The sequence below is a fragment of the Chelon labrosus genome (genome assembly GCF_963514085.1).
Source record: "Chelon labrosus genome assembly, chromosome: 7".
Taxonomy (NCBI): domain Eukaryota; kingdom Metazoa; phylum Chordata; class Actinopteri; order Mugiliformes; family Mugilidae; genus Chelon; species Chelon labrosus.
Genome location: NC_140343.1, coordinates 13717094 through 13729893, shown reverse-complemented (window position 1 = coordinate 13729893; position 12800 = coordinate 13717094). Strand labels below are relative to the sequence as shown.

Genomic DNA, 12800 nt, shown 5'->3' with positions numbered 1-12800 from the left:
GGATGAGGAGCTCATTGAAAGGAGGATGCGGAGGCAGAGAGAGGAACAGCTGGCCAAAGAACAACAAACTGCTGCAGGTCCACGAATAGATAACAGGTAACTCTGAACTCAACGGGTAATATCACTAGCTTACAATAACAAAATATTGGTGAAATGAACGAGTTTCGCGGCAGATAATGCGTTATTTAGAGGCTGTGTTTCGGTGCCCCAGTCACTCCCACTATGTGGATATACGCAGATCTAAATATCGACTCCAAATGACACAAGTTATATTGGTGAGTAAACGATCGTATTTTATGCCAGAAATAAGGTCCAGGTTGTGAAAAACGGTAATTCCCCTTTAACCATGGGTGTAGAGGATTGGAACCAGTGACCCTACAGTTACAAGTTCCCTTCTCTAACCATTAGTCCATTGGGTAACCTCATTCATTTCCAGTGATAGAGGGTTTGTCGTCGGGTGTTATTGTGAGATGTGCGTTACTAATGTGTCCTGCCTTCATGCTTCTTTATTGATGTCTTCACCATCAACATTTCTCTGTGTACTGACACTGATGAGTCTGTATCAAAAGTCTCCAAGCTCACGCAACAATTGCAATAACATCTGACTGACATATTACACATTTTCTCAGAGGACATATTAAAGTAAACTGACGTTCAGGTGTGAAATCAGTGGTGCCTTTTTTTTTTTTGAAAACATTTTCGTCTGGATGTTTTTCCGTGTATATTACTACACGTTTGCTGTACTTTGATCTTGGCAGGTTTTTGTATTGAGGATTTAAGGATCATGTATGAAAGCTGCAGCAGATGGGTTTGATTTTCAAGGACTTGTCATGGACTGAAAAGGGTTGGCTGTAATGTGAGTGTGTGCATGTGTGTGTGTGTGTGTGTGTGGAGGTGTGAGAAGGTCAGATCATATGAGAGGCCTTTTCATGTCTGTCTGCTTATGAGAGAGCAGAGCAGAGACGTCCTGTCATTGTGCCGCTCAGCTCCGGGTCCTCACGCACTCCCGAACCTCTCGTCCTTACGGAGGCGAAACTTAGAGTGTTACTTGACTTTGATCGAACCGTTTGACACAGACGTAAACCATGAGTGGTGAGTTATCAACTGGCTAAACTTTGCAAAGCTTAAAAGCCTTTTATGTCTCTGTACTTTGTTTGACTGCGAAGAGAATACTTGTTAGTGAGTTCATTTCTTCAGTTTTGTTGTACATTCGTATATCAGTGTAAGACAAGTAAGACAATGTTTTCTCGTCATAAATTCAATCTACTTTTGCATAGTAAATTTACCGTACCGTAATAAAAGCTTAAAAAGGTACAATAGAGTACTAAGAAGGCATATGCAGCAGCTTGTGTCCCTGTATGTTTTAACATGGTAGTCTGAGGTTGCTTCCTGCTGAGGTGTGATATGTACTCTGCCTTACGAACTGCATACCCTTCTACCAGCTGTAAATCCAGTGATGATGAGCTCATGCTCTCGTGCTCTTTTTTATTGTTGAATCCATTATTGCCAAAGTGTGCTTCATGGGATTTATAAGTGAAAGTTACTGACTGCCTGTTACTCTATGTAAAAATCCCTGTTTGTCATCTCAGTGTTCATCGTTTGCTGCATTAACGGCGCTTACTTGCTGTCAGGTTAATGTTTAAATGTTTACCACTTGTTTGCCTCTAATTCACTGGGTGGATGTTTGGGTTGTCAGACAGAAGACAGGTGCCTGCAGCCCGACCAGGACAGAGCGGTTTGAACCAGAGCCGGTGGCGTAAAACAAAAACTTAGATCGCCATGTTGGCAAGTCACTTGGCGAGCTGACAGAGTGTCCTTTATTCAGGCTGTTATAAATTACAAATACATATTTTAATATAGAATAATCATATCAATATTTACCTATACTGGGAATGGTGTTGTTTACAAAATTGTTAAAAAATTTTGGTTGGTTCTCATCCGGCCCAGTTGGCTCATGTAGCTGTGGATTAAACAGCACTACTTCTACTGAATAAAGAAACCATATTCACTCCCTTGAATTGATCTAAGGCATAAAGAAACTTCTTCCTTATCACCATCACCACAGACAATGACACACATAGTAGCCTACCCTTATCTGCCTTTTCCTGTTTAACACGCAGTAAAACTAAAGCTTTTTATGAGGAATTGTTTTATGTGAAGAGAGAGATGAGACGCGGCATGTAACAAAGGCTACTAGCTACTGATTCTTTTCACAATTTAATTCCTTTGCTGATCAAGCAACGTTACATGGTGTTGACGTTTCAATGTAAATGTCAAAGTGGAGAAACATCCATCTTTTTATCCTCTCTCATGCATCCAGCTCTCAAAAATGGTGAAATAAATTATGTTTTAGTTACACACTCTTAATCGGCGAGCCCGGACAGTGCCGTGTGAGAGCGGTTTACTCTGACACAGAGCTGCAGTAAATAATGGGCTTAGATTATCCAGGGTCATCCCACTGCCAGCTTGACAATGGGTCTTTTACAATGTGTGTCAGATGTATAGATAGATGTGAACAGATGTGTACCTCAAAACAATAGACAAAAGAAAATCAATAAACAAAAATGACGCAAAACAGACATCATACCTGTTTATCCCCTGGGGAGGAATAAAAATATAAAGGGGTTGAGCTCACACCGGTCATAGATGTGAAGCATAAACAGATGAAGGGTCGCTTGTTTAGAGTATTATTCTCTGGCACTTCCAGTGTGTTTGCAGGGGGTGGTTCAGAGGAAACAGTTTAGCCTAGATAGATAAGGAGAAGTGAGACCAACAGCCACGTGTTGATACACAGACACATGCACAAAGAAGGGAAACAAGGTAAGACTACCGCTGCTCATTATTTTGAATTGTTTACAGTGTCGTTACACCTCGCTTGTACGTCTACTCATTGAAATGATTGCAGCAAAGGCAGCTGATATCTACTCCCCCGCTGTGGAACGGAACAGGCAGTTTTACTCGTTATTAGAGAACCAGAATTACACTTCCACATATTCAAGGTTCAAGCAGTTTAACAAACATGCTTTGTTTAAATTACTCTGTAATGGCAGGAGAAGACCGATAAGAGGACCAGTTACCATGTATAATCTGTTCAGATACATCCAGTTTGTATATTTGTCTTTACAAAATCATATAGTTTATTCATATTCTTAAGAACTTGGACAAACTAAATAAATAAATAAATAAATGAATAGTACAACGTGAAGTTATGAACAGGTGCTTGAACACGTGGTCCACAGGTGGATCTAGAAATAATGTAGAAATGGGATTTGTACATTTACTTAGATTCCCTCCATTTCTGGCTTGCAGTCGCGGGAGAGTCTTATCAGATCGGAGAGGAACTGCAACTTAAGATTTAAATAGGTGCTGTCAGTGTGGTGTCTTTAGATTGCTCAGCGAAACAGAAAAGGCCGCAGATAATAATAATAATAATAATAATAACTTATGATTTTTTATTTGCCATTTTTGCTTAATAATGACTTATACTGCTTGTTATTGATCAATGTTTTGTCCATTTACTATTTGTGCTACTGCAGAATTTGAGAAAATGATATGAAAGCAACACTAAGGTGGTAGAACTCAAATACTGGTACATTTATGACAACAATGACAGCGTGATAAACTGAGCCCATTATGTAGCCATATATTTTGTACGTGTTTCACATTATGTCACATTATCTCTAATTATTTAATAGCTAGGATTGATTCTGATTAGCAATTAAGTGCTTAAATCTGGTTCATTTTATGTGGCTATTTGTCCTCTGTTTTGGGGCGTGGACATTCTATGTAAAGTATGTCACCCAGTTTATGACTTACATGAATTACTCTGAGAACCAATATTTCTCCCTGTATCCTCTTCCTTCTGTCTAGTTTCCCATGAGACCTGCCTCTTGGACCAAGTGCTGGAGCTGATAATGAATGAGAAGCCCCCCACCAGTGCAAGTCTTTTCCTAAACGAGGATACGGACAAACCCCCCTTGCCAGAGAGAGGAAACCTAAGGTGGCGCTTACTGAGGGCCATGGACAAGAGAGCCAGCAACATGAAGGAGAGGATGAACTCCGTCAGCAGGAGCAGCATCAAAGGTTTCCTCAGGAGGAACCTGTTTGTTCTGTTCACTGTCGCTGCCGTAGCTCTGGGTGAGTGGAGAGCATGTGGGAGTTTTAAGAGTAGTTTTGTCAAACACTTGACTTAATTTGACTCGTTTTTTTTGCTCATGTATATGTATATGTGAATCGTGCTTATCCAGGTGTAATCCTGGGCTTCGCTCTACGCCCCCACAACTTGTCCCCGAGGGATATCAAGTACTTTTCCTTTCCTGGCGAGCTGCTGATGAGGATGCTAAAGATGCTGGTGCTGCCTCTGATTGTCTCCAGTCTGGTTACAGGTTGGTTTCCAAGGAGCACTGATAAACAAACACCACGGGATGTTTCAAATAAAAAACAGTCAGACAAATAAAATAATTTTGACTCGTCAATGAAATCATATGTGTTTGTTTCACGTGAGCAACACTTCGACGCTGATTCACTGACACTGTAGCCAGCCACACTTGGCCGTTTTTTAACCTTACAGTGTATGAGTGCAGCATTGGGCTAAAGGAAAAAGAAGTGTTTCATATACAGTAGATTAAGTTAAATATTTGTCAGCTAATATTGATGGCACAATCTAAAGTAGCAGCAGACAGACTGAGCTATCAAATGAATGTTCAAATCTCTGTCTCAGGTATTTCCTCCTTGGACAGCAAAGCATCAGGCAAGATGGGCATATGTGCAGTGGTCTACTACATGGTGACCACCCTGATTGCTGTGTTCATCGGCATCGTGATCGTCATGATCATCCGGCCGGGGAAAGGCAGTCGGGACAGTCCTGTGGCCAACAGCGGAAACATTGAGACCATTCAGGCTACTGATGCTTTTCTGGATCTCATCAGGTAGCACCTCAGAAACTTTACTTGATTCATTTGTGAAGTAAAATGAAGTGATAATATATTCAGGAAATGACAAAAGCACCAGTAGCAGTTAATGCAGCCATGTGTGCCTTGGATGGCCTTGTGAAACCACTGGAAGCTGGTTTTTCATACTCGTTGTGCTCAGGTGGATGCTAAAGAAGATCTTCCATTGCTCAAGCATTTAAACAATTTGCTAACAAGTGGTGTTTCCAGTGTTTCGATTAAAAACAAAAATAAATGACCTCTGTATTCAGGGTAGGAGTTACTTACATCCAGAACACATTTCTGCATTTTGAGTTTTCCCATTCAGGAACTTCTTTTTTTTTTTTTTTTTTTTTAGATTAGTCAGACGTTACATAAATGCACAATGACTGGAAATGTTTCCCGCTCTCGTATCTGTACTCTAAATGTGACATTACAGCAGGTTAGCTTAGCTTTGCAATGGCCAAGAAATAGATTAACGGATAGTTAGTACCAGCTGGGGTTGCCAACTCCCTGAAAAATAAATAAGGGACACCTCATTGGCAGGGCCGGCAGACTTGATTGGCTTCACCCTTCCTGGCGTGTTTAATTTTTTTTTCATCCCTTTTTTTGTGTGTGTGAAACGATTTTTTAACTATTTGACTTCAACTGAATTAGATGCATATTTTTAATACGAAATAACAAAATTAACAGACTAAAATAAATATCTTAAACAGAAACCTGCCCTGTTTAACTTAAAACTGTATAAATTAATATAAAACAATAGAAAGCAGGACATTCCCCATGTAATAGTGCAATAAGAAAAGTGAAAACAGAAACTGTTTGGGAAAGTTGTTGCTTTGTTGTCTTCCGGTATCTTCTTCACAAGTGACAGTACCTTGACCAATGAGATGAGCGGGATTCCCGCTGTCAGCTCATTGGTCACAGAGCAGGAAACGGATAAGTTTACCGTAAAAGGTTGATATAAAGCGCCCTGGTATTCATTAATTCCATTGACATTATACACACTATTTTTGATTCTCACGGTATTACGGGACAAAGTGCGTCCTGTTTTAGCTCAATGCGGGACGTGTACTTTTGTTTCTAAATACGCCACCATTTCGTTTTTCGACGGTTGGCAACCCTAGTACCAGCCACATAATACTTTTACATCTATCTCTTTAAAAATTCACATGATAAAGCGTAATGTGTTAGTTAGCCAGACTTAAAGATGCTGGTAGACAGTGCCTTTGAACAGAGTTTGCTGTTTCCATTATTTGTGCTAAGCTACGCTAACTGGCTGTTGTCTGTAATTTCATATTGAACTAACAATTCTCAGCAAATGAACAATATTAAGAAAAAAAAAAGACACTCCCTAAATATGAAAGGTGGAGTAAGTAATCCCTGAGAAGGACTTCATGTTTGAACTCAACAGCCAAACAAACAGAAGCTCCAACCTCAAATTCATAGACGTTGCCAAGGCAACAGTACTAACGCTGATGAACAGTATATTTAATTACTGCTTAGCTTACACCACTTGTGAAGTATTTATTACCTGTTTTTGAGGAAATTCACAGAAAAAATACAAAATAAAATGTATAATCTATTGTGACGTGGTCTTGTTTGATTTTTATCACAGGAACATGTTTCCCCCCAATCTGGTAGAGGCTTGTTTCAAGCAGGTGAGCTTGTTTTCATTTATTCACATTTGAATAAATACATTTGAAGAAACAATTTTTTATATCACAGCTTCCATCAATTTTATCCAAATCTAGCTAACAATGCTTACACTTAACCAGTGAGTGAGTAATCATATTTATTGCTTCTTCACATCACTTACTGATTTGATTTCCATGCCTCTTGCAGTATAAAACCATGTACAAGAGGACTGTTCACACCAGGAATGTGACAGTGGATCTGAACCTCACAGACTCTCTTAATGTCACCGTTCCTAACCTGAATGTGAATCTCAGCAGGGTGCCCTACACCACAGAGGTGAGTGCAAAACAATCTAGTTTCCAACTACTCAGGTGTAAGAAATATATTTTAGCCATTGTGACATATTCAACAACATATTACGTAATCTGTACATGTTTTCCCTTTCCCACTGCAGGTGACATTCGAGGAGATTGTTCCTGTGTCTGGCTCCTCTGATGGAGTAAATGCTCTGGGTCTTGTAGTCTTTTCCATGTGCTTCGGTCTGGTCATTGGCAACATGAAGCAGCAGGGCCAGGCCCTTAAAGACTTCTTTGACTGCCTCAATGAAGCCATCATGAGGCTGGTCGCCATCATCATCTGGTCAGTAAAGACGCACTTCCAGCTGAATGAGTGAACAAGCAGATTACACATTTTGGTATAATTGTGTGATGTCAAGTAAAGCCCAAATTATGCTTCCGCGTTGACACAGCGCGTCCGTGCGTACGGACCTATTACGGACCTATTGCGTCCTTGCGGACCCCCGTGCGTCCTACGCAAGGGCCAGACGCGCACCTCCCAAAAATCCTCCACGCGCGTCGAGGCGACGCAACAGCAACGCAGCAGCGACGCAGCGGCATTGGCTGTGATTGGTCCGCTAACTACATCCGCTGGAGACCGCTTTTCCGGTTTCCACTCATAAACATCATTGTCTCCTTTGTCGTGCCCTAATTTGCAATAGAAGTATTTCTTCCTCTGCCTGAATAATTTGGAGCTCCAACGCCAGTCTCTCTGTCTCGGTGTCCATCGTTCACTGTGACTACGGCAAAAGCCGGAAGGTAAATAACGAGGGGAGATAGTCACAAGAGTCTCGGTCGGTCGGTCACAAAAAATCATAGCGCCCTCTACCGGTGTGGCATGCATTTCGACACGTAAACCCCACGCAGAACCATCACGGTCTCACGACTGCGTCCGAGCAACTGCGTGGCCATTGCGTGACCATTGCGTGATCACTACGCGGAAGCATAATCTAACCTTAAAGGTTTTGACTAAAAACAGTGTGTAACCCTCTCAGGCCCTTTTTGCATCTGAATCATTTCACCTCCCAGGTACGCTCCAGTGGGCATCCTGTTCCTGATCGCAGGGAAGATTGTGGAGATGAAGGATCTCGCACAAGTGGGCGGTCAGCTGGGGATGTACACTGTATCAGTCATTGTGGGCCTCCTCATTCATGGCCTCTTTGTCCTGCCACTGCTTTACTTCCTGGTGACGAGGAAGAACCCTTACAGCTTCATCGGTGGGCTGCTGCAGGCGCTCATCACTGCTCTGGGAACCTCCTCGAGGTGAGTCTCATCCTCTGCACAGTCCAAACACTGATGTTCAGAACATGAGACAAATCTGCTTATAAAACCAAACCTCTGTTCACCCTGATGTGTTTTTGCATCTGTCCCTGTCTACTCCAGCTCTGCAACCCTGCCCATCACCTTCCGTTGTCTGGAAGAAAACAATCGTGTGGATAAACGGGTGACGCGTTTCGTTCTCCCTGTGGGCGCCACCATCAACATGGATGGCACCGCCCTCTACGAGGCTGTGGCAGCTATCTTTATTGCCCAAGTCAATGACATGGATCTGAACTTTGGTCAGATCCTCACCATCAGGTAATCCTGCTTCAGTTTCACATCATATACACAAATATGTTTGCTCATGTAGTACACTCATGATTAATGCTTAATGCTTTTCATAAAGGGACTCAGAGTTCTTAAGGCTCATACTGTGATACTTATATTTTATTTCACCAGAACATATAAGTGTGTTTCTGACATATTATTCACAAACAAATAGTGTAATACAGTTAGTAGAGCATATGGTGTTAAATTTCTCATGTGCCTTCATCACTCTACTTCTCCCAGCAGGAGTGCACATGTGCTGTCTGTTTATTTCCCTTTATTAAATGTCTTCACTCTCCTCTCCATCCCTCCCACCGCCCACTCAGTATCACGGCAACTGCTGCCAGCATCGGAGCAGCAGGCATCCCTCAGGCTGGCCTGGTTACCATGGTGATTGTATTGACATCGGTGGGACTGCCCACAGAGGACATAACACTGATCATCGCTGTGGATTGGTTCTTGTGAGTTCCCACTAAATGTCAGCTTGATGGGGATTGGTCTGGGTTTGTGCCAGCCTAAATGTCATTGTAAAGCTTCAGAGAACCCAGAGGTCCCGCTACTACAAAGGTTATTGATGCATAATGCAGAGCGACAGATTAGGAGGCCTGCACGTGTTTTTGTAGCACATACAGTTTTGATTTTCTTCTGTATGTCTCTTTGCACTTTTTTTCTGCTTTATTCTATCCTTTCTCTATTCCATAAGGGACCGCTTGAGGACCACTACCAATGTGCTGGGTGACTCGCTCGGGGCCGGCATCGTGGAGCACCTTTCCCGTGCGGAGCTGCAGAATCAAGATGAAGAGGTGCACAACTCTGTAATCGAGGAGAACGAGAAGCCCTACCAGCTTATCTGCCAGGAGAACGACGTACTCAACCACGTCAACAGCGAGACCACAATGTGAAGGGTGTCATCTGAAAGGACTTCATGTACCCAAAGCGTTATAGCTAAGATGCTGCTTTTACAATCCAGTGATGGTCATAATGAAAATAATAGTTCTTGGTCAGCTGAGCCGGTGCTCAGTGTTTTCACAGTGTTGCTTTTGCCGTTGCAGACACAAAGTCACATCTTTCCCTCATATACAGAAGTTTCTGTGGCAAACAAGGAGATGCAAAGCCTGTCCCGGGGCAGCTACATGACAGGAAATTAAATACACATGCTGTTAAGGAGCAGTTTCAGTGTTTTTCTGGCATAAAATACGAGCGTTTACTCACCCATATAACTTTTGTGTAATTTGTAGTTGTTCGGGAGATAATTAGATCTGCATATATCCATATAGTGGGAGTGACTGGGGCACTGAAACGCAGCCTCTAAATAATGCATTATCTGCCATGAAACTTGTTCATTTCACCAATATTTTGTTATCATACGCTAGTGCTATTCCCCGTTGAATCCGGAGTTACCTGCTAGTTTTTTGCAACATGGCTCAATATTTTTCCAATTCTGGGTTTGTGGACGAACCAAAACAGTAGCAAATTACACGTAAACAAGCCGACCATCGCTCAGAGATGACATCATCCAGGTCAGAAGACATCATCCGGGGCCTGTAGATTGACAATGATGATAACAGGTAACTCCGGACTCAACAGGTAATATCACTAGCGTACAATAACAAAATATTGGTGAAATTAACAAGTTTTGCAGCAGATAATGCGTTATTTATAGGCTGCGTTTCGGTGCCCCAGTCACTCCCACTATATGAATATACGCTGATCTAATTATCTCCCAAACCAATACAAATTACACAAAAGTTATATGGGTGATTAAACGATCGTATTTTATGCCAGAAATAAGGTCCAGGTTGTAAAAAACGGTAATTCCCCTTTAATGTCAAACAATTTCAAACAAATGTTAAATTGTGTAAAATTATTCACCTTCCTCAAATCCATATGAATTAAGATCCATGCAGTCAGAGCATCATGGAACACACCAGCATCAGTGCTGCAAAACAATGTACTATAAAGTGATGAAGACCAAGTAAACCAGCTGATTTTCCAGTGTATTGACTGTAAATCTGAACTTTTTGGCCAATTCATCTGCATGAGTTAACATTTAGCACGACATTATTTACTTTCCAGGCACCTAATTTTGTAATTTTCATCTTGACTACCTCTAAAATGACTTAGATGCAGAGTTTCTACAGCACTACACAAACATAGACAAGTTCAGTTGGATGTAAATAAATCAGTGTTAGTATTGCTGTGCTCTATATTTAAATTTGAGTTATTTAAATTTGTTTACCCTATGTAATTGTAAAACTTTGAATGTATTTGACTGTTGAACACTGAAAGACGGTGAGAAGGAAAGTTTAAATACTAATTATTTTGAGGTTGATATCTTTTAAGTGATTTGGTATAATGTTTTTAACTCAGTGCTCTCCTAAAGATATTAGTGTGTATTTCTTGTGTTTATTTGGTGCTATGGCTTTGAAACTATGGGCACTGGGCTGTAATGCTGCGCCGTGACTTTTAACAGAAATAGCTGTAACGATACTGAAACTGTTCATTTTCGTTCTCATTTATTTTACTCCGAGAAATGATTGTTATCCGAACTATAAGAAGTAACTCTGCAACAAGCGGATAATCAGGTTATATTTATTTTTTCACAGCTGAAATGATTTCATATCTTTATTATTTAAATATTGGTACTCATTGCACCTGCTTGTCTGTTATTTCTGCATTCTGTGCCATGTTATTAACCAAAAATGTGTTTTAATTTAGGTTATATTTTGATTGAAGTTATATTTTGCAAGCGAATCGTGGAATTATTCTTATGGCTTTGTGGAGAAGTACTGTTTGTGAACGCTTTGAGAATCTGAATGTGCAGTTGTTTTATGCTTTTTGCTTTAGAAGCAACGTTACAGCGCAGAATTATGAAACTGAACATTTAACATTTAACCCTGTCCGGGTTTGTGACACTTTTATGCTCATTTAGACGTATGACTTTAGTTTTGATGCTTGGTGTTAATTTAGTAGAAGTGTTATTGTTCATAGAAGAGCAGCTCGGCATTTTTGATGGACAGTGTATGAAAAATATGACAAATAAATGTCTCAGGAATTGAACTGTGCTTCTCATTATTGTGATTGTGGCTACCCCTTGTGGAGGATATTCTCCCATCCAGAAGCCATTAGCAAACATGGGTCAAATGTTATGTGAAAATAAAGCTTTTCAAATGATTAATTTATGAATTCTGGTATACCATGACAGCTTGATTTAAATGTAAATAGTTGAAAACTCAGTCAGGTTTACTCCAGTTTTAATTTCAAGATAATCTTGTGTTATTGTTCTTGCTGGCACCCCCTCAAATTTATACTGAAAATGATCCCAGCCTCATTCAATGATGTGCTGAATGCTAACTAAATTAGCTTTTGTGATTTTCTACCTTTATTGATAATTCTAAATTTATTTACTTCAAGCAAACTCCTTATACTTACATAAACAATGCTAACACACTGAGGATTAGCAGATATAAAGTTTACAGTGCTCGTCTCTATAGTTTAGCATGTTAGCATGCAGCTATTGATCACAATGTCACTAGCTTTGCAAGTATTTGGACATAAAATTACTATTAGACAATTACTTTATGAATTAAAAATGCCAGATGATGCTACAAAAGAGTAAAGGGTTTAGAAAAGTTCATCCTGTGTGGGCCATGAATGTGTGCACCAAGTTGTACAGTATGGCAATCAACCTTAAAGTTGTCACATCAACGTCAACTGTGGCGTTACAGGAAAGTTCAGGGGGTCTCCAAAGTCAGCAGGGTTCATCCTCTGGGGAAAATGAGACTGAAGTCGAGCCATGCCAGTCGAGCCAACATTTAAGAGACGAATGATAGTCAGAAAAATACACACTGAAACACTTCCAGACATTATTTCAGATTAATTTATAAAATAGTTCACTTGAGATACTGTGATTTAACATACAGTGCATTCTTCTACAATACAATGCTTGTGTGTTTCACACACAGTTGAGCCCTCTAAGTTTTAACAGCCTGGCCATACGGTGAATTGAATCATGAATACTTTGGCATAGTTTAGAGACAAACTGTTGGTGAAAAAAGACAAATGTAAACTGCAAGTAGATTGTAGATGCCTAATTTTAAAAGATCGACTCAGGTTTCACACAGAGTTTACAAACAGTCAATATACAAAGTGGAGAAAGTATTAGGAAAACTGGGTCTTTATGAGACGCAGAAGATTGAATCCAGGTGAAATCTTCTCTCTCATCCCACTTTGATTTTATAAACAGTCATGTATATCCTGAAAAATCATATATTTTTATAATTAAATCTTAAAACTCGTTGCAAATCATAAT

General features: G+C 40.4%; 1 protein-coding gene across 1 annotated transcript; it reads left to right on the top strand.

Annotated features, from left to right (window-relative positions):
- Positions 1-3875: 3875 nt before the first annotated feature.
- On the top strand, positions 3876-9390 carry slc1a6 (solute carrier family 1 member 6; the record flags this gene model as incomplete). Its single annotated transcript, XM_084548173.1, has 10 exons — positions 3876-4137; positions 4248-4385; positions 4721-4928; positions 6547-6589; positions 6774-6902; positions 7021-7205; positions 7931-8164; positions 8285-8479; positions 8815-8949; positions 9192-9390. The coding sequence occupies exons 1-10, from the start codon at positions 3915-3917 to the stop codon at positions 9388-9390; spliced, it is 1689 nt and encodes a 562-aa protein (XP_084404299.1). The 5' UTR covers positions 3876-3914.
- Positions 9391-12800: the final 3410 nt, after the last annotated feature.